Source organism: Rana temporaria, chromosome 4 (genome assembly GCF_905171775.1).
Source record: "Rana temporaria chromosome 4, aRanTem1.1, whole genome shotgun sequence".
Taxonomy (NCBI): Eukaryota; Metazoa; Chordata; class Amphibia; order Anura; family Ranidae; genus Rana; species Rana temporaria.
The window spans coordinates 236,089,682-236,115,356 of record NC_053492.1 but is presented as its reverse complement, the minus strand read 5'-3'; the positions used below and the strand labels follow the sequence as shown (position 1 = coordinate 236,115,356).

Sequence of the window (25,675 nt, the reverse complement as noted above, 5' to 3'; positions counted from 1 at the left end):
CTCCCTCCGTTTGTAAGTAGGAGTCATTTGTAATTCGGATGATTGTAAGTAGGGGCCTGCCGTATATATAATTTTAATTATACAGACACATACCTGTTCAGTGACGTCCAAAGAGAAGATAGTTAATGTTCATTTTGCTATACCTAATACAAATACATGTCTTTCCTAGATCCGACTGAAGTTTACACTTGGGGAAATAATATTAATTTCACTTTGGGGCATGGAAGCCAACAAAGTAAACATCATCCTGAACAGGTGGACATGTTTCCTCGCTCAGGCATATTTATCAAACAGGTATCATTGATTATCAACCTTAAATATAAGAAATACGTTCTTTTTCAAACTCCATTTTCTTTATCGATCTGTATTTTTTGATTTGAAAGTGGCACCTTTGCTATGTTTTTAACCACCACTACTGACAGAGAGACAAAAGCTCATACAACAGTATCTAATACTAGTTGGTAATACTATTCTGTGAAGTTTGAACAGGATACACTAGGGATGTGGTTGTGTGGCATTTTTTAAAGTGTTACTCCACCCAGGACCCTGCATTCACTATATCTGGTCTCCTACAGTACACAGAAATGCATTTTTTTTGGTAAATATACAATCAACTGCTAAATACCTTTTCTTATCAGCAGTATATAGCAGTCTTGTAACTTCTATCAGTGTCTGGCCAAACACTGTTAAAGCCTGTAGTAAGAGTTTTCATTCTGCTATGACTGTCCTATGAGGCTGCATGACCTCTGACTCTCTGACTGGACAGTGCTGATTGGCCCTGTGCTGATCACATGTACTGCCCAAAAAAAAGCGTTTCAGCAATATACACCAAACTGAGCATGTGCAGAGTGCCTCCAAGGCTCTGTACTATCAGCAGATGGATTGGGGACAGTAAAAGAATGGGAGAATCAGATAAGACAGGATCAAACAGTCTTTTTATACAATGCAGAGAATTAACCCCGTAGGTTGCATAGTGAGTATAACAAGCATGCTTTACTGCATATACAGACTGATGTTACTGTTATGGGTTTAGGAACACCTTAAGGTTAACTACATTCATAATTGATACTACTGGTAAAAGTGAGCATTGGTGCACGGAATCGCCTCCTAAATACCTAAGTCTATCAAATTCTTTAATTCCAAGGTTTCAATTTGGTATTTTTGTGTCTGCAATTCTATTGTGTGGATGAAGTTGGAAAATATACCTAGAAAGGCTCCATTCCTATGGAAATCAAGAAAATTATTCTAATTCTGAACCCCTACATGGGGAAAGAATTGCATACAATGGAACTTTAATTGTGCCAAAATAGGGGCCAAAATCACACTACCAATAAAATTCAAGCCCTTTATTGCAAAAAAAACAATAATAAAATCTATGCAGTACATCACGTTGCAAGCCATATCAACATCTGTCACATAAACTGTGTAATTGATGCACGCTGGATCATTGCAAGCCATATCAACATTTATCACATGAACACACAGTTGAAATGTTGATATGGCTTGCAATGATCCAGCGTGCATCAATTACACAGTTTATGTGACAGATGTTGATATGGCTTGCAACGTGATGTACTGCATAGATTTTATTATTGTTTTTTTTGCAATAAAGGGCTTGAATTTTATTAGTAGTGTGATTTTGGCCCCTATTTTGGCACAATTAAAGTTCCATTGTATGCAATTCTTTGCCCATTTAGGGGTTCACAATTAAAATAATTTTCTTGATTTCCATAGGAATGGAGCCTTTCTAGGTATATTTTCTAACTTCATCCACACAATAGAATTGCAGACACAAAAATACCAAATTGAAACCTTGGAATTAAAGAATTTGATAGACTTAGGTATTTAGGAGGCGATTCCGTGCACCAATGCTCACTTTTACCAGTAGTATCAATTATGAATATAGTTAACCTTAAGGTGTTCCTAAACCCATAACAGTAACATCAGTCTGTATATGCAGTAAAGCATGCTTGTTATACTCACTATGCAACCTACGGGGTTAATTCTCGGCATTGTATAAAAAGACTGTTTGATCCTGTCTTATCTGATTCTCCCATTCTTTTACTGTCCCCAATCCATCTGCTGATAGTACAGAGCCTTGGAGGCACTCTGCACATGCTCAGTTTGGTGTATATTGCTGAAAAGCTTTTTTTTGGGCAGTACATGTGATCAGCACAGGGCCAATCAGCACTGTCCAGTCAGAGAGTCAGAGGTCATGCAGCCTCATAGGACAGTCATAGCAGAATGAAAACTCTTACTACAAGCTTTAACAGTGTTTGGCCAGACACTGATAGAAGTTACAAGACTGCTATATACTGCTGATAAGAAAAGGTATTTAGCAGTTGATTGTATATTTACCAAAATAATTGCATTTCTGTGTTCTGTGGGAGACCAGATATAGTGAATGCAGGGTCCTGGGTGGAGTAACGCTTTAAAACCTGCCACATAACCACATCCCTAGTGTATCCTGTTCAAACTTCACAGGATAGTATTACCAACCAGTATTAGATACTGTTGTATGAGCTTTTTGTCTCTCTGTCAGTAGTGGTGGTTAAAAACATAGCAAATGTGCCACTTTCAAATGAGGGCTTGATGGATCTATGGGTTCTGCTCATTATGCTTCTTCAGGATCCACGTCTATTAAGGAACACGATAGGGCTGTATGAATGTGATCATAAACATTGCAATGATGATATTATGTAGTCAGGTTTTTATAATATATGAATTTCTTACAATGTTTATGATTAAATTCATACAGCCATATCATTTTATTTAAATGGGCGAGCAACCATCAAGAAGCATAATGAGCAGAATGTATTGAGCCAGAACACCTTTGTTGCACAGTTTGTCATAAATGTTGATACGGCTTGCAATGATCCAGGACACCTCCATTACACAGTTTGTAACAGATGTTAATATGGCTTGCAATGTGATGTACTGCATAGATTTTGTTATTATTTTTTAATCTTTTTGATAAAAAGCTTGGATTTTATTAGTATTGTTATTTTGGACCCTATTTTGGCATAATTAAAGTCCCATTTTATGCTATTCCTTCCCTGTGTAGGGGTTCACAATAGGGTGGCACTGGTATCGGTGCTGATACTATGCATTTGCGCGAGTATCGGTACTCATGCAGATGCACTGATACTAATAACCAATACCTTCAGGCTATGTTCTTTTAGATGTCAGTGGGATTCCCCCGCTGACAGCTGAAATGTAAAAAAAAAGACTGCTGGCAATTATCAGTTATTAAGTAGCGTCCTTAACCGATGACTTATTCAGCTGTCAGCGGGGTTCCCCTGTTGACAGTTGAAGTGTAAACAATACCAGAGGCCAACTGACCACTCCAGCACTCAGGCATTGCCCGGAGGCCAGTAGGGGTCCCCATGATAGAGAATGAGATAATATCAGTGCCCATGGATGCAGCGGCTGAGGTGTGGTATGACAGATTTCTTCCCTCTCTTGGTCTGTGCCGATCCCAGGGCTCTCCCTAACCTGCACTGACAGCTCAGTGAGTGGGAGGATGTGACAGATCAGCTCTCCTCCTCCCTGCTGACAGCCAAAGGAAAACCTTGGTGACCATTGCAACCACCTTCCTCTGGCCACCTGGGGTGTGAGCAGTCCCATTGATGGTAGCGATGCTCAGGGGGAGAAGGAGCAGGCACACACACATTGTACACTGTGATGTTCTCCCTCCTAGTGTGGGATTTACAGGTGAGACTAGATAACTCCTCTTCATCTTGATCTCCCTAATTGCGGGCAATAGACATTGGTATTGTTGCTAAAAAAAAAGTGGTATTGGTTCACCAAAAAATGTATTATTCCTTATTTCCTTATTTTTGTGTCTGCCTCTTTCCTATAAACCATAGTAAAAATGTGCCTCTCTTGCTACTGGCTTTCCCAGTTTAATTTTACATTATGGAGAATCCATCATGGCATTGTTACACCTAAAATTAAACTTGGGTGGATGTGAATATTCTGGTGGTGATACCTTGCTGCTGGAGTCCCCAAGTAGTAAAATAGGCTTGGGATTCAACCTGGAAAATAAAACGTTTCAGTTCTGGATAGAGCTGGCCTTTCATTCGAGACCTAATATACCGTAATTATCGCAGTATAGCGCGCTCCCGCGTATACCGCGCACCCCTAAAGTTGCCTCGAATCCTGTGGAAAAAAGTATTTTTTGTATTTACAGTTTTGGTGTCTTGCGCGGCGTCCATCGGCGGCCTCGTCGGGTCCGGCGTCCGTCTCCGGCCTCAGGTGTCCTCTTCGTCGGGTCCGGCATCCTGCGGCGTCCTCGCGTCCTCCCCGCTCGTTTCCCGCGCCGAGTTTGAATAATGAGGCGACATATACAGAGCGCAGTACACTCGTGTATTGTCGGCAAAGCTCGGCTACTCTCGCGCTGACGTCCTGTACGTCCAGGACGTCAGCGCGGGAGGAGCCGAGACTGCCCGACAATACACGAGTGTACTGCGCTCGGTATATGTCGGCGCAGTATTCAAACTCGGCGCGGGTATCGGCGTATACCGCGCACCCACGATTTTGCCTTGATTTTCAGGGCAAAAAAGTGCGCGGTATACGCCGATAAATACGGTAAACATTATAAGATGGCTTAAAGTGTTACTAAACCCACAACAGTAAAACCAGTCTGTATATGCAGTAAAGCATGCTTGTTATACTCACTGTGGAACCTAAGGGGTTAATCCTCTGCATTGTGTATGAAGGCTGTGTGATCCTGTCTCCTCTGATCCTCTTCACCTTCCCCAATATATTTCCTGAGCAGAACCAGGGGACAGGTTGCACATGCTCAGTTTGGTGTGTATTGCTAGGAGGTTTTTTTTTTTGGGGAGAGTGCATGTAATCCGCACTGGGCCAATTAGCAATGTCCAGACAGATGACCAGGGGAGAATGAAAACTGCTCCTACAAGCTTTACCAGGAACTGATAGAAGTCACAAGACTGCTATATACTGCTGACGAGGAAAGGTATTTGGCAATTTATATTTACCAAAATGATTGCATTTCCATATTCTGTGTACTGCGGGAAACCGGATATAGTGACTGCGTGTTCTGGGTTTCGTAACACTTTAATAATAGTTTTGTTTAGGTGGTTTGGATCACGGTGATCATCTTTCTAATTAATAATAGTTCATCCATTCAGAAAAATGCCAACAAAAATAACATATATATATATATATATAATGGATATAGCCAGCATTGTATTGTAATACAGGTGAGGATGACTCCAAACTAAAATTGTTTTCTTTTCTTTCTAGATGGTACTTTGCAAGTTTCACTCAGTATTCCTGTCTCAGAAAGGACAGGTTTACACTTGTGGCCATGGTCAGGGAGGTCGTCTTGGTCACGGCGATGAACTCACATGTCTGGTATGTGTGTCTATGTAACTCCATCAGGACCTGGTAACAGTTGTAATATGAAAAGCTGTAAAGATGATTGATCATATATAAGGATGAAAGAGATGTTTTCCATGGGGATTATACAGAGCTTTTCAGTCTTTGAAAAAAGAGACAGAAAAAGAGAACATTGTGTTCCCGTTCGTAAAGTCGTGGCAAATCGCCACGTAGGCATGAAATTTAAAGTGTAGAGCTGTGGAAAAAAAATATGAATTACAATTTAAAACACAAGCTAGGATCATACAAGACATAATTTGTATGCTATTTCAACCCGTCTCATATTCTTTTTATTCTATATGTTCTGGCGTGTAGCCAAAACACAACTACCTATTATTTTACTGAAAGCTTGTTCCAGGTGGTTTTGTTTAAACCTGATAGACCATATTATAGCTTCTATTCTTGTCCGTCATATAATGCCCTACTTCCTTTTCAAAGGTACAACTAACAGGAAAAGTCACTAGAGAGGAAATTGCTGCGTATAAATTGCAGAATAGCAATAGAAATATTTTCCCAATATATATTTTTTCATTCATTTTAGCAGGCAGCAGGCGCAGTATTTGATAGGCTCAAAAGGTGAAATAAACAATGTATAGTGACAGACGTGGTACAGTTTCTTGTGCTTATTAATTTAACTGGACCAAGGCTTCCAAATCGAGTCAAAAGTCTTTGCCCGATCATTCCATAAGGCGAGTGTACGCTCATTGGAATAATGTAGAGTTGGGAGTGGATTGGGATTTCCAATGTCTGGCGATCATAAGCCTGACTGCAAGTAAAAACATGTGTGGTTATAGCGTGAAACTGGGTGGGGACCTTGTCTATGTCCACGTTTAGGATGTCCAGAGCTGGATTGGGTGAGATCACTGGCACTTTAGAGATCAATTGAAATATTTTTGTTCAAAGGCTAGTTATACATCTGCAGGACCCAAAGATGTATAAAAGATTTCCTATTTGGCCACAACCTCGCCAACATAGGGGACATCTGGGCTGGACAAGGGTGAGATGCCAACGGCGGGCAATTTTCTGCACCAGTTCCCAGTGTTGTACAGTGTATACTGTCATAAAATAAAGAAAAAGGTGCCAAGCTGCTACATACAAACAAACAAAGCCAGCAAAATGATAAACAGAAAATGTAGCGCTAACAAACTCAAAAATGTATAGTACCAAATAAGGTAACAACCCTCATAGTGTGAGAGTATATATATAGACCACTGACATAAATGAAAGTAGCTCAAATGGTGCTCAATATAGAGGAAACAATAATACAGTCTATATTTTGAAGATGAGTGAACATCAATTGGGTGATTGGTGCAGGAAAACAGGTGAGCTGCTATCCAGTAATTGAGATACAACAGGTATACAAGTTGTCTGTAGAACTCTATGAAGATCACAATCACATCAAGGTATGGAGTGGGTAAAACACGCTTACCAGATGGGTTGGACTCTAGTACTGTACAGCAAAGAGTCAGCCAGACATTGTGGTCTTTGGAAACCGGGACCACTGAAACCGGACTCAGACCATGAGCGGGACTGGAACTCCATTGGAATGGACAACAGGAACCAGCAGTGCTTGAATGGTGTATTGCGTCAATGCCACAAACTCTGAATACGATCCTTGAACTATCGATCAGGAGGTGCGGGCAGAGGACGTAGCTAAAGCTCCAAAGAAGCCATGGGGTAGATGATATAAAAAGGAAAAAGGAACTCCAATAGTGCAGGTCAATTAAAACCAAAAAGGTTTATTTATAAAAGTCATAAATTAAATATGACATAGATAAAAGTGATCACGTACAAGGATAGCAATGTGGGGTGCTCAATAGCAGTACCACCTCCTGACCGATGGTTCAAGGATCGTATTCAGAGTTTGTGGCATTGACGCCAAAACACCAATCAGTTTTGTTTTACAAACAATCACTGCCCTGTATTGGCTCTGTGGCTCTGTACATCACAGAAGCAGGAAGCAACATGCAAAAACAAAACTAGAAACTGCAGGTAACATAAAACACAGCCACATTTTAGCCATTTGAATTCCGCGCCCTTACGCCGACACATTTACACTACGCCGCCGTAACTTACGGCGCAAATTCTTTCTGGATGCGGAAAATACGCTCTAAGTTACGGCGGCGTAGTGTATCTGAGATACGCTACGCCTGCCTAAAGATAGGCAGTTCTTTGTGGATCTGGGCCAATGTCTCTATACCCTGTAAACAGTCATTTCAGCAAAAAAATAAATTTCTTTTACAAATCCTTTAAGTTTTATTGTGCAAGATCACGCTTTCTTTCAGTGGCTCCTTACAACTATTTACTTTTCCTTCTGTAATCTTGGCCTACTAAAGCTTTTCACTGTAAACTTATAAAGGCAGTGATAATTTATTTAGCCAGAGTCCAGTTTCAGTTCAAAGTGAAGTTTCACAGTTTTTATTTCTGTTGTATTCATATTTAGTATATCCCTTTGTACATATTTTATGTTTTTCTTTCTTTCTTACAAGGTACCAAGATTGGTGGAAGGTCTTACTGGTCACCCTTGCAATCAGGTGGCTGCTGCCAAAGACCATACAGTAATATTGACAGAGGATGGATATGTGTACACATTTGGCCTAAACACTTTTCATCAACTCGGCATATTACCTCCCCCTTCCAGTTGTAATATACCCAGACAGGTATGAGTATTTCTTTTAAAAAGAGTCATTTGTATTCATCGATATGCACATTTCGTATAAAATGTCTTTCTGAGCCTGTGGTTTAATTATATTGCTTACAGTGTGGTGTGCTATAGAGTAATAGTTAAGGCAGTGTTTCTCAATTCCAGTCCTCAAGGCGCACAAACAGGTTATGTTTTCAGGCTTGCCATTATTTTGCACAGGTGATTTGATCAGTTTCACTGCTTTAGTAATTACCACAGCTGTTTCATCCGAGGGAAATCCTGAAAACATGAACTGTTGGTGTTCCTTGAGGACTGGAATTAAGAAACACTGAGTTAAAGCGGGGGTTCACCCTATCGACGGGAAAAAAAAATTATTTTTTTTCTTTTACCTTTAAATCAGGCATTGTAGCGCGAGCTACAGTATGCCTGTCCCGAATTTTTTCCCCCCATACTCACCTTGTAGTCGTCCATCGAAGATACCGGGGAATGGGCGTGCCTCTGGAGACGGAGGATGATTGACGGCCGGCTCTGGCGCGTCACGCTTCTCCGGAAATAGCCGAAATAGGCTTGGTCTTCACGACGCGTGCGCATAGCCTGTGCGCACGCGCCGTGAAGAGCCGAGACCTACTCCGGCTGTCTTCGGGGAGAGTGACGTGCCAGGGCCGGCCGTCAATCATCCTCCCTCTCCATAGGCACGCCCATTCCCCGCGGGAGCCGGAATCTACGATGGACGACTACGAGGTGAGTACGGGGTTAAAAAAATCGGGACAGGCATACTGTAGCTCGCGCTACAATGCCTGTCTCGATGGTAACATCAAGTACGAGAGGGTGAACTACCGCTTTAAGGATGCACCGAAATTTCGGCTGCTGAAACATATTGGCCGAAAATTGTGTTTTTGGCACATTGCCGAAAGAAACAAAATCACAGATAATGGTGCTGCCCATTACAGGGTGTCGTTCTGGAGTGCCCCAGTCCTCTCCTTCTCCCCTCTCCTTCCTCGCCGCGATCTCCGTGTATCACGGAGCTGATGGCACACTGATCCAATGGTTGGACATTGAATCAGTGTGACGTGATCACAGGAGGCGGGACATTGCTACTGCGACCGGGGCAATTTAACTACAGCTCCGTGACACACGGAGATCGCCGCTGATTCTAGCTTTGGCAGGCTGTATGACAGGGACAGGCAGGCTGCATCTGAGGGGGACACGCAGGCTGCATGATGGGCTCAGGTAGGCTGCATCTGATATGGACTGGTGAGGCAGCATTGATCTCTTGTATCATGTCTGCAGTCTCTGACCACCTCCTGTATCATGTCTGCAGTCTCTGACCACCTCCTGTATCATGTCTGCAGTCTCTGACCACCTCCTGTATCATGTCTGCAGTCTCTGACCACCTCCTGTATCATGTCTGCAGTCTCTGATCACCTCCTGTATCAGATGATTAGAGACTGGGGACATGATCCAAGAAATGGTTAGAAACTGCAGACTGCATTTTCCTTGAGCTTATCTTGCACTAAACGTGCCAATAATGGCTAACAATAAATTCATATTAATTTAAATTGATGATATTAATTAAAAGTCAAATATAATACAACTGTATATAAAAATATAAATATTTTTTAAAAACTGTCATTTTCGGTATCGGTTTCAGTTTTGGACCGAGTTCATCCTTCATATTCGATTTCAGCACCAAAATTTCCATTCGGTGCACCCCTACAAAAAATGAATATATATATATATATATATATATATATATATATATATATATATATATATATATTTTATGGGGGTTTGACAAACCCCAGAGCCCAATCTTCACCCATCCCGGCGGGTTCCCGTCACTTGAGGACCTTCAAGGACTGGGTACCCTTTTCATGTTTACAATCCACTCCATTGAAACCTGTACAGCACCCTGCAGGAATGCCTTAGAGCTGTAGTGCCCAGGATTCCACTTTGCAGGGTCCAGCACCCGGAGGCCACATTACAGGCAAAACCTTGCAGGATCTTGAGTCTTCTTTGCGAGGCTATGGTACCATTTATCTAAGCTATAAACCCTGTGTCATATGGATCCGATCGGTCAATCCTTTGATTAATTTTTGGAAATGTTTGTGGGAATAGAGACCTGGAGCTCAGAGAGCTCAAACGTACGTGCCATCCACCTGGTAGACGCTGGTAAAAAACTGAAGTAACTTCCTGTGTGGGAGGGGTTATATAGGGGATCACTTCCTGTCTAAAGACCTTGGTCTGCCAGTGTCCATTCACCTATTAAAGTATAACCCAGCAGGTAATGGATATTAGCCTGACTCTGTGTCCCAAGATGTATGAAAAATAAATATGTAGAATACATATTAGCCTAAATTGATAAAGAAATTAGATTTTTTTTTTAGATATTGCATATGTGTTTTTATAGCAGAAAGTAAAAAAGATCAACACAAAGTGGCACATAATTGTGAAGTGGAAGGAAAATGATAAATGGTTTTTCAATTTTTTTTACAACTGAATATCTGAAAAGTGTCATATGCATTTGTATTCAGCCCCCTTTACTCTGATAGCCCTAACTAAGATCTAGTGGAACCAATTAAATTGCCTTCAGAAGTCACCTAACTAGTAACTAGAGTCCACCCGTGTGCAATTTAATCTCAGTATAAATACAGCTGTTCTGTGAAGCCCTCGTAGGTTTGTTAGAGAACCTTAGTGAACAAATAGCATCATGAAAGCCAAGAAACACACCAGACAGGTCAGAAATAAAGTTGTGGAGAAGTTTAAAGCAGGGTTAGGTGATAAAAAAACAGAAAAATGGGAAAGAGTGTGGCACAACTGCAAACCTACCTAGACATGGTTTTCTACCTAAACTGACAGGCCGGACATTAATCAGAGAAGCAGCCAAGAGGCCCATGGTAACTCTGGAGGAGATGCAAAGATCCACAGCTCAGGTGGGAGAATCTGTCCACAGGACAACTATTCGTTGTGCACTCCACAAATGTGGCTTTTATTTAAGAGTGGTAAGAAGAAAGCCATTGTTGAAAGAAAGCCATTTGCAGTTTACAAAAAGCCACAGCAAACATGTGGAAGAAGGTGCTCTGGTCAGATGAGACCAAAATTTTCCAACGGAATGTTGGCTCAAACTTGCCTTGCATACACACGGTCACACAAATGTATGAAATTCCGAACGTCTAGAACGCGATCATGTGCAACACTACGACTAGCAGAGAAAAATTAAGTTCAATGATTCCGAGCATGCGTCGTATTGATTTTCGAGCATGCGTAGGATTTTTGTGCGTCGGAGTTGCATACAGACGATCGGCATTTCCATCAAGCACTTTTGTTGTCGGAAAAATTGAGAACCAGCTCTCAAACATTTGTTGTCGGAAATTCTGATCGTGTGTACGCGGCATTAGAGTCTGAAAAAGACTTGAGACTGGGGCTGAGGTTCACCTTCCAACAGGACAACACCACTAAACATACAGTCAGAGATGGAATGGTTTAGATCAAAGCATATTCATGTGTTGGAATGGCCAAGGCAAAGTCCAGACCCAAATCCAATTGAGAATCTGTGGCAAGACTTGGAAATTGCTGTTCACAGACGCTCTCCATCCAATCTGATAGACCTTGAGCTATTTTGCAAAGAATGGGCAAAAAATTCACTCTCTAGATGTGCAAAGCTGGTAGAGACATACCAAAAAAGAATTGGATCTGTAATTTCAGCAAAAGGTGGTTCTACAAAGTATGCCCCTCAGGGCATGGAAATCATGGGTAACAACTTATCATGCGACTTTGCAGTCCCAAGTCTCGGGACAAGTCGCAGAAAAAAGGCTGGGTTCACAGCAGGGGTCTGGTGTGTCCCTGTTCTTCGCTTCAAGGATGAATCAGACTCGAATTCGGAACTAAAAACGGAGCCAACGATGCACAGGACCCTTGTGCAATCCGCTCTGTGGCTGTCCCGTAGATGTGTGAACCATCTCCATTGTGAGCCGGTCACAGTCTCCTGCCATGCGAATTGGATGCAGGGAAACCCTATCTATTTTTAGATCCCCAATCTATTTTTAGATCCTCAAGGTAAACAATGCAATCTATTTTTAGATCCTCAATCTATTTTTAGATCCTCTCATCTATTTTTAGATCCTCCCATCTAGTTTTAGATCCTCCCATCTATTGTTAGATTCTCAATGTAAACAATGCAATCTATTTTTAGATCCTCAATGTAAACAATGCAATCTATTTTTAGATTCTCAATGTAAACAATGCAATCTATTTTTAGATCCTCAATGTAAACAATGCAATCTATTTTTAGATCCTCAATGTAAACAATGCAATCTATTTTTAGATCATCAATGTAAACGATGCAATCTATTTTTAATTCCTGAATGTAAGCAATGCAATCTATTATTAGATCTGCAATCTATTTTTAGATCCTCAATCTATTTTTAGATCCTCAATGTAAACAATGCAATCTATTTTTCGCTCCTCAAATGTAAATGCAAACTATTTTTAGATCCTCAATGTAAATAATGCAATCTATTTTTAGATCCTCAATGTAAATAATGCAATCTATTTTTAGATCCTCAATGTAAACAATGCAATCTATTTTTAGATCCTAAATCTATTTTAGATCCTGAATGTAAGCAATGCAATCTATTTTTAGAACCCCAATCTATTTTTAGCTCCTCAATGTAAACAATGCAATCTATTTTTAGAACTGCAATCTCTTTTTAGATCCTCAATGTAAACAATGCAATACATTTTTAGATCCTCAATGCAATCTATTTTTAGATTCTCAATCTATTTTTAGATCCTCACTGTAAACAATGCAATCTATTTTTAGCTGCACAATCTATTTTTAGATCCTCAAATGTAAACAATGCAATCTATTTTTAGATCCTCAAATGTAAACAATTCAATCTATTTTTAGCTCCACAATCTATTTTTAGATCCTCAATGTAAACAATGCAATCTATTTTTAGATTCTCAATCTATTTTTAGATCCTCAATGTAAACAATGCAATCTATTTTTCGCTCCTCAATGCAATCTATTTTTAGATTCTCAAATGTAAACAATGCAATCTATTTTTAGATCCTCAATGCAAACAATGCAATCTATTTTTAGATCCTCAATCTATTTTTAGATCCTCAATGTAAACAATGCAATCTATTTTTAACTCCACAATCTATTTTTAGATCCTCAATGTAAACAATGCAATCTATTTTTAGATTCTCAATCTATTTTTAGATTCTCAATCTATTTTTAGATTCTCAATCTATTTTTAGATCCTCAATGTAAACAATGCAATCTATTTTTAGATCCTCAAATGTAAACAATGCAATCTATTTTTAGCTCCACAATCTATTTTTAGATCCTCAAATGTAAACAATGCAATCTATTTTTCGATCCTCAAATGTAAACAATGCAATCTATTTTTAGCTCCACAATCTATTTTTAGATCCTCAATGTAAACAATGCAATCTGTTTTTAGATCCTCAATGCAATCTATTTTTAGATCCTCAATGCAAACAATGCAATCTATTTTTAGATCCTCAATGCAAACAATGCAATCTATTTTTAGATCATCAATGTAAACGATGCAATCTATTTTTAATTCCTGAATGTAAGCAATGCAATCTATTATTAGATCTGCAATCTATTTTTAGATCCTCAATCTATTTTTAGATCCTCAATGCAAACAATGCAATCTATTTTTAGATCCTCAATGCAAACAATGCAATCTATTTTTAGATCCTCAATGTAAACAATGCAATCTGTTTTTAGATCCTCAATGCAATCTATTTTTAGATCCTCAATGCAAACAATGCAATCTATTTTTAGATCCTCAATGCAAACAATGCAATCTATTTTTAGATCCTCAATGCAAACAATGCAATCTATTTTTAGATCCTCAATGTAAACAATGCAATCTATTTTTAGATCCTCAAATGTAAACAATGCAATCTATTTTTACATCCTCAATCTATTTTTAGATTCTCAATGCAATCTATTTTTAGATCCTCAATGCAAACAATGCAATCTATTTTTAGATCCTCAATCTATTTTTAGATTCTCAATGTAAGCAATGCAATCTATTTTTGGATCCTAAATCTATTTTTAAATCCTGAATGTAAGCAACGCAATCTATTTTTACATCCTCAATTTATTTTTAGATCCTCAATTAGTGGTGCACCGAAATTTTGGCCGAAAATTGAGTTTTAGGCAGGCGGCATCCAGTGCCCATCATGTGCAGCCTGCCAGTGCCTATCATGTACAGCCTTCCAGTGACATTGTTACATCAGCTGCACGGTGATTCAGATCTCTGACACACAGCATGAGATCACACTACCAGGTCACAGGCAGGCTGTACATGATGGGCACTGGAAGGCCGTACATTATGGGCACTGGCAGGCTGCACATAATGGGCACTGGCAGGCCGCACATAATGGGCACTGGCAGGCCGCACATGATGGGCACTGGCAGGCCGCTGTACATGATGGGCATTGGCAAGCCGCTGTACATGATGGGCACTGGCAGGCCGCTGTACATGATAGGCACTGGCAGGCCGCTGTACATGATGGGCACTGGCAGGCCGCTGTACATGATGGGCACTGGCAGGCCGCTGTACATGATGGGCACTGGCAGGCCGCTGTACATGATGGGCACTGGCAGGCCGCTGTACATGATGGGCACTGGCAGGCCGCTGTACATGATGGGCACTGGCAGGCCGCTGTACATGATGGGAACTGGCAGGCGCTGTACATGATGGGCACTGGCAGGCCGCTGTACATGATGGGCACTGGCAGGCCGCTGTACATGATGGGCACTGGCAGGCCGTACATGATGGGCACTGGCAGGCTGCATTGCATGGGCACTGGCGGGCTGCTGCATCTGATGGGCACAGGCAGGCTTCTGCATCTGATGGGAACTGGTGAGGCTGCATGACAGGCACAGGCAGGCTGCTGCATCTGACAGGCACTGGTGAATCTGCATTTAATGGACACTGGTGAGGCGGCATTAATCTCTTGTATCATGTCTGCAGTCTCTGACAGTCTCCTGTATCATGTCTGCACCAAATTGCACCAAATGGCAATTTTGCTAATACTATTAGCAGTGTGTTTAAGTTTAAGTAAGAGATTGAAGACATGACACGAGATGTTTAGAGACTGAGGACATGACACAAGAGATTGTTAGAGACAAAAAATGGTTAGAGACTGTGGACATGATACAAGAGATTCTTGACCTTTCTTCCACTAAAGGTGCCAATAATGGCCAACGTAAAATGACGGCGGCTGGTCGGCAAGCTGTTAACAGACTAATCCTAGGGTCACACAAATGCTGTGCAGGAATCCCCATGATCTGTGCATATTTCCCTGGACCGCATGCAAATCACACTGCCCTTATGATCTGCAGTGGGTGTCAGTGCAGTCTTAACAACACCCCAAATCTAGGTCGCAAATGCATATGTTTGCCCACATCGGATAGTACCAGATCACATGGTACAAAATTACCATGCGATCCGGTTGCAGTGCAGTTCCAAAATGGGTGCATGCACGACTTTGCTGTGATGTTATGCAATTTAAGCCCATTCAAAATGAATTCAAAAATCGCACTGCACTGAATCGCATGTGAATTGAACAGGAATGCTGTACAGTTCCTATGCAGTTCACATGCGGTTCATATTGTGAACAGAGACTAAGAGGAGGACATTGTTATTGTTTAAATAGACTTTAAAGCTGAGCACAAAGAGTGCAGCTGCGTATGCGTTAAATACTTTAAAGTAATTGTAAAGTCTTGTTTAAAAAAAAATCACAAACCTGTTATACTTGCCTCCTCTGTGCAGTTGGTTTTGTACAGAGAAGCCTGGATCCTCTTCTTCTTGGGTCCCTCTTTTGCTGCTCCTAACCCCTTCCTCCTTTTAGTGCCCCTCAGTAAGCAGCTTTCTACAGGGGGCACCCAAGCTGAGTCAGAGCTCTTGTATCCATTCAGACATGGAGCCCTGACCTGGCCCCGCCCCTCTCTCCCCTGATTGGCTGAGTAAATTTGATTGACAGCTGCAGGAGCCAATGGCGCTGCTGCTCTGTCTCCACCAATCAGGAGAAGTGTACTGGATGGCTGAAGGGATCGTGGACATCGCTGGAGAGAGAAGGAGCTCAGGTAGGTAATTGGGGGGGGGGGGGGGGCTGCTACACACAGAAGGTTGACCATCCTAATGCATAGAATGCATTTAGGTAAAAAAAACTTCTGCCTTTACAACCCCTTTAACCACTTAAGACCCGGACCAAAATGCAGCTAAAGGACCCGGCCAGGTTTTGCAATTCGGAACTGCGTCGCTTTAACAGACAATTGCGCGGTCGTGCGACGTGGCTCCCAAACAAAATTGGCGTCCTCTTTTTCCCGCAAATAGAGATTTCTTTTGGTGGTATTTGATCACCTCTGCGGTTTTTATTTTTTGCGCTATAAACAAAAATAGAGCGACAATTTTGAAAAAAATTCAATATATTTTACTTTTTGCTATAATAAATATCCCCCAAAAATATATAAAAAAAACATTTTTTTTCCTCAGTTTAGGCCGATACGTATACTTCTACCTATTTTTAGTAAAAAAATTCGCAAGAATCGTTTATCGGTTGGTTTGCGCAAAATGTATAGCGTTTACAAAAATTCTTTTTTTTACTACTAATGGCGGCGATCAGCAATTTTTTTCGTGACTGCGACATTATGGCGGACACTTCGGACAATTTTGACACATTTTTGGGACCATTGTCATTTTCCCAGCAAAAAATGCATTTAAAATGCATTGTTTTCTGTGAAAATGACAGTTGCAGTTTGGGAGTTAACCACAGGGGGCGCTGATGGGGTTATGTGTGACCTGAAGTGTGTTTACAACTGTAGGGGGTGTGGCTGTAGGTGTGATGTCATCGATTGTTTCCCCCCTATAAAAGGGATCACACGATCGATGACGCCGCCACAGTGAAGATCGGGGAAGCCGTGTTTACACACAGCTCTTTCCGTTCTTCAGCTCCGGGGACCGATCGCGGGACTCCAGCAGCGATCGGCTGGCTGTGCTGTATGGCAGGACTGGGTTTGCAGAAAAACTTCTAATGTATGTATTTCGATAATGTACTTGGCTGTATGCCTGAAGTTCAGCTTTAAGTATTATTTTAGCAGTATACTTTGTTTCTACAGGTTCAAGCCAAAACCTTGAAAGGCAAATCAGTCCTAGGGGTGACAGCTGGAAGGTTTCACACTGTCCTGTGGACTAAAGATGCAGTGTATACAATGGGACTAAATGGAGGTCAATTAGGTATGTAATCAAAACAGAGTTTTTTTCCCTGTCGGTCACAGCGAAAATGCTTTTTACTGCATTTCCCTTTTAAATGAATCCTGTTATGAGAGAAGCATGGAAGCCACACTTGCTGACTTGTCCTGAAAATGTTGGTTGTTTGGCTGTCTATTTTACCCTCTTGCCTTTACTACTTTGTGTGTTCCTGACATATTAGGAAAATGTATGCAATTTAAGGATTTCTTACTTCTCTGACTTGTTCCAGGTCAGTGACTAGGTTTATTGAAGCCAGATGTTGGCATATAAGCCAGGCTGCTTGTGTTTTCAGAATAAGGCCCCTTTCACACTGAGGCTTATTTCAGGCTTTTTAGCGCATAAATAATGCCTGAAATACTCCTGCCCCAGCATTCTCAATGTGAAAGCCCGAGGGCTTTCACACTGAGGCCATGCACTGGCGGGAGAAAAAATAATCTACTGCAAGCGGCATCTTTGGAGCAGTTAGAGGAGTGGTGTGTATACCGTTTTTTCACTGCTCCTTCCCATTGAAAACAATGGGACACCGCGGTAATACTGCCGCCAATGCGCCTCTGCAGAGGCACATTGCCAGCAGTATTAACCCTTTTCCGGCTGCTAGCGGGGGTTAATACCGCACTGCTAGCAGCCGAATACCGCCGCAATTCCCACGGTACAGTGCCACTAAAAATATACCGCCACCGCGCATCCTGCCCCAGTGTGAAAGGGGCCTAAGGGAAGCAGCTTCAGTCCTCATATTTTTGTATCACAACCGCTTTTCCTTTGAACTCTGTCATGAAAAACTAATGGTTTGGTTCTTTTAGGATACCTGGTGGACCCCAATGGAGAAAAGCTTGTCAGCTGTCCTCGACAAGTCTCTGCTCTTCATCATAAAGACATTAACATATCTCTTGTGGCTGCTAGTGATGGAGCTACAGTCTGTGTTACCGAAAGAGGAGATATATACCTTCTTACAGAGTACCAGTGCAAGAAACTAGCTTCAAAGTGAGATATTTTTGTATACCTCTTACACATCTGGGGTATATTTTGTCACTACTGCTATATGAACATTTTTTCTTTTCTTTCAGGCAACTAAACTTAAAAAAGGTCCTTGTTTCCGGAGGGTATTTGGATCAGAAAGCAGATACACAGTATCTCAAAGAAAATGGCGGCCAGTCTGTCAGTTTTCTTGCCTTGGATCAAGCTGGAAGGGTATGTTTCCCCTTAGACCTTGACACAAGAAATATATGCCATAGTGGAGTTTATTTTTTATTTATTTTTTCAAACCACTAATGCTGGATACTTTCAAAAAGATCTAGTACATTTAGAATATAATTACAGCCTTTTTGACAATAACTACATTGATGGGAGTGTAGTACCTCCATGAACTCATGTGAGCAAAGCCAACACATTTAGCCCTAAGCTGTCATTTTACCTCTTAAACTTCCCCAGCAATAGGCCCTAAACTACTACCTTACTCGGCCACATTTTGGGTAACGTGGTGATGAGTTTTTATTGTTGCCTTTGTCCCCACTGTGCAGATTTCACAGTCTTCATTTGTGTTGGTGACAACTGTAGTCAAGACTGAAAGTTATAAACATCCAACATTTTGATTTGTCACTGGAACAGGAACACAAGAGAAGTCATCTAATGGGGATACATTTTCCAATGACCACAGTCTGAGGGAAAAGCTCTTTACTTTGTTCCCTTTACTTGAATTTCTCTTCCAGATTACAAAAAATAAACTGTTGGGTTTCAACCCTTCTCTACTGTTACAAAATAAATTAAAACAGTTTTAGAAACACATATGCCCGAATTCACATACATTGGCTCATATTTATGCCGGCGTAGCATATCTAATATATGCTAAGCCGACATCGCGCAGAGAGGCAAGCACCGAATTCACAAAGCACTTGCCTCCCAAACTGGGCTGGATTCCCTCGGCGTAAGCCATCGTAGGTGGAAGTGGGCGTGAGCCATGCTAATGAGGCGTGACCCCATGCAAATGATGGGCCAAGTAGTGCCATACAAGTACTTAAAACGAACGGCACATGCGCCGTCCCGTGGACGTATCCCAGTGCGCATGCTCAGAATCACGTCGGAACTACTCTTTAAGATACGATGGATCACTGCCTACGACGTGAACGTAACCTACGCCCAGCCTTATTCACATACTACGTAAACGACATAAAGTACGACGGCTGTGTTCCCTGGTCCATACCTTAGCATGAGTTGCGCCTCATATATCGGGAATAACTTTACACCGGACGCGCAAACCGCGTATATTATGCGCCGGGCGCAAGTACGTTCGTGAATCGACGCATCTCCCTCATTTCCATATTTGAATAGGAAATCAATGGGAGCGCCACTTGCGGCCAGCGTAATTATGCCCCCAAGATACGCCGGCGTAGGAAAGTTACGTCGGTCGGATGAAGCCTATTTTCAGGCGTTTATGGGCACGGCGCATAGATACGACGGAGCATACTTACACTTACGCGGCGTATCTCGAGATACATTGGCGTAAGTGCTTTGTGAATCCGGGCCATACTGTACACTTTGGCAACTGCCTCAACCCTCATCTTCTAAATCAATCTTTCATAAACTATAGGTCAAGGCTGAATTTCTGATGAGTCCACCGCATGACTATGTATTAAATTTGTCCTAGTTGTATAATACCAGTACTTGCCAGATATTCCTGCAGCTCCTTTAATGTTGCTGTGGGCCTCTTGGCAGCCTTCCTGACCAGTTTTCTTCTCATCTTTTTATCAATTTTGAAGGGACGTCCAGTTCTTGGCAATGTCACTGTTGGGTCATACTGTACACTTTTGACAACTGCCTCAACCCTTATCTTCTAAATAAGTGTTTCATAAACTATAGGTCAAGGCTGTGTTTGTGATGAGACCACCGCATGACTATGTATTAAATTTGTCCTAGTTGTATAATACCAGTATCTAAGATATAGCCTGTAAACTACGTGTTTTTTTTTTTATTTCTTTCCAAAAAGTTTCACATTACAGATTATCGCATTTCATAACTTCAATTTATATCAACTATAACCAAGAAGGGAGAGGGAAGATCGAAAGACACTGTTACATTCCCATCTTTTCCCCCCCTCTCCTTGGTCCTTCCCTGGTTCCGTGTAACTTTTATTTTCCTCTTTAACTCTCTAACTTTCTTCTCAGTGTTAGCCTCCCCCTCCAGCTAAAAAAAAAAAAAAAAAAAAAATGTTTGGCCACTCATACATATCCACATGTCCACATATATTCGATGCAGTACTGTTGGTGTTCTATACCATCTGGTTAGAATTTTATATCCTCCCTCCTAATATCTGCTTGCTACTGAGGCCTTATGAGTAAGCCGCAAGATCCTATCTTTCTGTTCTTGGGACAATGTTAGTCCCAGATCTCTCTCCCATGCTTGTATAAACGTAAATTCTTGTGGTCTGTCTAGGTTAATTAATATTGCATAAAAATACGACAATGAATGTCTCAAGGGGTTCCCCTCTAAGCATAGCTGCTCGAATTTAGATAATGTTCTAACTTCTGTATATATCTTTGCCTTTGTCCGTAGGAACGCTTCCAATTCCAACAACCGAAAAAAGTCTAATTCTGGCGAAATTTCTCTTTCAATCTCTCTTCTTGTCATTAGTCGGTTGTCCTTTGAAAAATGAATGATCCTGCTTATGCCCCTTTGTCACAGAGCATTAAATCTTTGATCTGTCAGACCTGGTTGGAATGCCTTAGTGCCCAGGATCAGGGTCATCGGACTCTGATAGCTAGATATATTTGTTTTTTCAAAGATCTTTTTAATTGTTCGCATGGTGGCTCCTATTGTTGGATGTCTCTTTACCTCTGCTGTTCTTTCAGCTTTTGGGATCCATGCCAGGCCCTCCAGGGGTATGTCTACCATTGCTTGCTCCATTTTTATCCAAGGTTTCTTATTTCACCCCCACACCACTCCATTATTCTGACTAGGTGAGATGCTTCTTGATATTTTACTAGGTCCGGAAACCCGATCCCTCCTTCCCCTTTGGTTAGTGACAAAATAGTCCTTCGTACTCTCGCCAGTTTCCCCGCCCATATAAATTTCAAAAATCTTGATCTCAGGTCCCTTATAAAACTTTGGGGGATCTTAATTGGTAGGGCCTATATTAAGTATAAAAGTCTTGGAAGTGTTTGTCCATCCAAACCTTGAAAGATTTCCTTATCCCATCTCACTAGATCTAGTTGTATTCGTCTAGCCAGTGCTACATAGTTAATTTCAAATAGTTTATTTAAATTCCTCGTTATCTTAGTCCCTAGGTAGCTTATGTTAGAGACTGTCCATTTAAAGTCGAATTGCGTTGTTATCTGGTCCAATAATACAGCATTGGTTTCTATTCCAATTGCCTCTGATTTCCCATAGTTAACTTTAAAGTTAGACAGTTTTCCATATTCTCTTATTTCTGCCAATAAGGACGGTAGGGATATAACTGGAGATTTAAAAAAGAGTGCACCAAAGAAAAATGCTCAAAGGGAACCTACGCAGTGCACTTCCCGGCGCCAAGGAAAGGGCTTTAATATGAGATGGACAGGAAATGGATTAAGTCTAAAATAATATAGATATAAAATTTAGCAGAAATAGAACAAATCTCTGTTAAAAACCGGAAGGTGATATATATATATTGCAGCAGCTATTTAAAATAGATACAGCACATCTATTAAAAGTATAAACAAAGAATCAATCAAATAAAACCAGTAGATAAAGGTTATAAAATGATAAAACAGCGCTATGCATAAATAAACATATAGATATAAGATGTTGGAAAAGAGTCCATAGATCAGTGAGTCAGGTAAAGTTCAAGATAATAACGGAAATGTTTTCAAGGAATGGTAGTACACCTTCCACCGATTTTCAATCTTCACCAGAACGTGAGACACACTTCCCCTCTGGGGTTTACACTCACCAGAAGATCAATACAAAAAAGCCTTGAAATAAATCATCCTGATCGGACCTCCAACCTCATTCCAGAAGCAGCAAGGGATTTTTTAAAAACTCCAACCAGGGGTTCATAGAAAAAACAAATGGCACCAAATAGTGTAATATCGCTTTAATAAAAGAAATCCCGTATAATAACACACCCCGCTTCCTATCTACGTACAATGTATAAACTTGTAAATGAGCATAAGAATAAAGAGTCAACTTCACCGCTCTCCTCCACACACAGGGGGTCGCGCTTGTGCTGGATGCACACTGCCGAGGACACCTGGTCTGATAGGGATGGTACAGCGGTGGAACGCACTCTTCACAAGAGTGAAGACGGCGTATCCAGGAAGTTGTGAAGAGTGCGTTCCACCGCTGTACCATCCCTATCAGACCAGGTGTCCTCGGCAGTGTGCATCCAGCACAAGCGCGACCCCCTGTGTGTGGAGGAGAGCGGTGAAGTTGACTCTTTATTCTTATGCTCATTTACAAGTTTATACATTGTACGTAGATAGGAAGCGGGGTGTGTTATTATACGGGATTTCTTTTATTAAAGCGATATTACACTATTTGGTGCCATTTGTTTTTTCTATGAACCCCTGGTTGGAGTTTTTAAAAAATCCCTTGCTGCTTCTGGAATGAGGTTGGAGGTCCGATCAGGATGATTTATTTCAAGGCTTTTTTGTATTGATCTTCTGGTGAGTGTAAACCCCAGAGGGGAAGTGTGTCTCACGTTCTGGTGAAGATTGGAAATCGGTGGAGGGTGTACTACCATTCCTTGAAAACATTTCCGTTATTATCTTGAAGTTTACCTGACTCACTGATCTATGGACTCTTTTCCAACATCTTATATCTATATGTTTATTTATGCATAGCGCTGTTTTATCATTTTATAACCTTTATCTACTGGTTTTATTTGATTGATTCTTTGTTTATATAACTGGAGATGTTATAAAAAAATTAGATCATCCGCATATGCCGCCAATTTCTGTTCTTCTCCTTTTGTTGTTATCCCCCTAATGTTCGAATTTGCAGGTATCATCCTTAAAAAGGGTTCTAATGTCAAAATGAAAATAATAGGCGACGGTGGGCAGCCTTGTCTTGTTCCATTTCGAATAGGAAATGGCTCGGATATTTTATCTATTTTAACTCTCGCACTCAGTCCTGAGTATAGGTTCGAGAACCAGCTCAACAACGTGGTTGATGTATCATAGAGCGCATTCATTTCTATGGGATGAAACCTAAAAATATTCTCACCTGAGACTACAGCGCATACAAGGCAAAGAGCAGAGTAAATTAGACAATGTTGGGATGTAAAGAGACCCTGGCAATAGTTGGTGATGTTAAAAATGTATCATTTATTGCTCTCTGCTTACAGAAATGTTGAAGAGCTCTCGCAGTGGATTATACAGGCATTGTTTTTTTTCTGTTTGGCTTTGCTAATATTTTGGTACCAATTCCCTTCTTGGGTCCTAGTACAATAGCTATTGTTTTATTTGGGTCGTTGGATTACAAAGTTTAGGAATTCCTGCTCTGGATGAGTAACTTCAGTGTCACTAAGACCCCTTTCACATTGAGGCACTTTGCAGGCGCTATTGCGTTAAAAATAGCACCTGGAAAGTGTCCTGAAACAGTGGCTCTATTCACTCCAGTGTGAAAGCCCGCAGGCACTTTTAAGCCTTTTTCAGCCGCTAGTGGGGTTAAAAGCATCCCTTTGGAACCCGAAAAGTGCAGAAAAAAAATATATAGCAGCGTTTTACCGCCGACGCAGCCTTAAAGTGGTTGTAAACCTCAAACATAAAATCAGAACAAAGCGTATCCTTCTATAGTGTGTACTTGTCTCAATTGAGAGCACCAAGTATCACTTCTGTCTGCTAGCCTGTTCCTCTGCTATCAGCATGAGTCACTTCATATTCTGGTTTGCCTGACACCAAGAGAAAAAAGTGACGGGGAGGGATCACCAGCTGATTGACAGCCTCTGCTCTGTTCCTGTGTGCTGTGTAAAGGGGTGCGTGTCCCTTTCCTCCAATCAGCTCTCAGAGCTCTCCTTACTGAGTGTAACTTCAACTCTCCACCGGAGAGCGGTCTGAAGTCCACTCTCCGGTGACGTCCCTGCCATCAGACGGGGCATTGCGTCATCACGACTTCCAAGTCTGGATCCGCCAGCTGCCCTGATTGATGGCAGTCTCAGCGAACTGCTGAGACAGCCTCTCCTCGCCCAACCACGGCTCAGCACTCCAATGAGCGTGGTGAAGCAGAGAGGAAAGACACTGACAGTCAGCAGCTTTCCTCTCGGGGAGGGGAGAGAACCGAGCTATCGGCGATGTTTGGTGGCTCAGTTCTCAGTGCAGAGACGGCGGGGGACAGCTGCAGCATCGGTCCGATGCTCCATCCACATAGGTAAGTATGAATCCAAAATAAAAAATAAACCCATACTTCTCTTTTAAAATGTATCACTTTGAACAGATGTAGAGAAGAGAAGACTGTAGATAGGTACAACTTATGTAGGAGGATTCCTTTCAACTGTGTGTGTCACCTGAGGATAGTCACTATGTATATGTAAGGGTTTACAACCACTTTAACACTTATCTTACTGACAGTGAAAGTGTTCTGTACCACATGCTAAGTTTTTATATTCATTATGCAAAAATAAATGAATCAACATTAGGCGATTAGATTTTACTACATTTTTGTCGTGATTTGTTCTGCTGTGCTATAAGTTTCTCAATTTGTTTGTAGGTTTTTTGCTGGAAGTCTTCCAGCAGTTCGCTGAAGCAGTGCCGTTGGGTTTATGGCCGCCAGGTGTTTATGTCTGATTTTGCCCTTAATAAGAATGAAATGCTGTTTGTCACTCAGGAAGGTGAAGGCTTTACTGGAAAGTGGATGTGTGAGAAGAAAAACTACATGGATAAAAAAGGTAAATTTTTGGAAATGTGAAAATTCTGTCAAGTAAACTGCTTCAAAAAATGATTGTGGCAAGTAATAAAACAGAATGGCAATTAAAGGGTCAGTCCACCCAGAACAGATATCGGTGTTTTATTAGACTCTGAAGTGTTAAACCCCTTCACTGTTTCTTGGAAATGTATTTGCTTGAGTTCCCAGGTCACCTGCTCCCTGTTGGGAGGTCTAATGGTTGGTGTCCTTTTAAAAGATCAAAGAAACCAGTAGGTGACTAGCCCTACCAGACTCCACCTATGCCTAAAATATTATAAATCCTTTGAACACAAATGCATTGTTAATTCCAAGTTCATGTTGATAAATCTGAATGCAAGTGTGTTTTAATTCTTATGCCACGTACACACGACCGTTTTTCTGGTTGTAAAAAATGACTTTTTTTTAATGTCATTAAAAACGATCGTGTGTGGGCTCCAGAGCATTTTTCACG

At 41.2% G+C, this 25,675-nt stretch overlaps 1 protein-coding gene across 1 annotated transcript in view; it reads left to right on the top strand.

The window, feature by feature from the left end:
* The window catches only part of IBTK (inhibitor of Bruton tyrosine kinase), a 128,499-nt gene that overhangs the window by 13,791 nt on the left and 89,033 nt on the right, over positions 1-25,675 (top strand). The window contains exons 4-10 of the mRNA XM_040350013.1: positions 170-294; positions 5,272-5,382; positions 7,896-8,066; positions 17,220-17,337; positions 18,153-18,333; positions 18,417-18,540; positions 25,030-25,207. Of these exons, the coding sequence (XP_040205947.1) occupies positions 170-294; positions 5,272-5,382; positions 7,896-8,066; positions 17,220-17,337; positions 18,153-18,333; positions 18,417-18,540; positions 25,030-25,207 (1,008 nt within the window). The remainder of the gene's footprint in view (positions 1-169; positions 295-5,271; positions 5,383-7,895; positions 8,067-17,219; positions 17,338-18,152; positions 18,334-18,416; positions 18,541-25,029; positions 25,208-25,675) is intronic.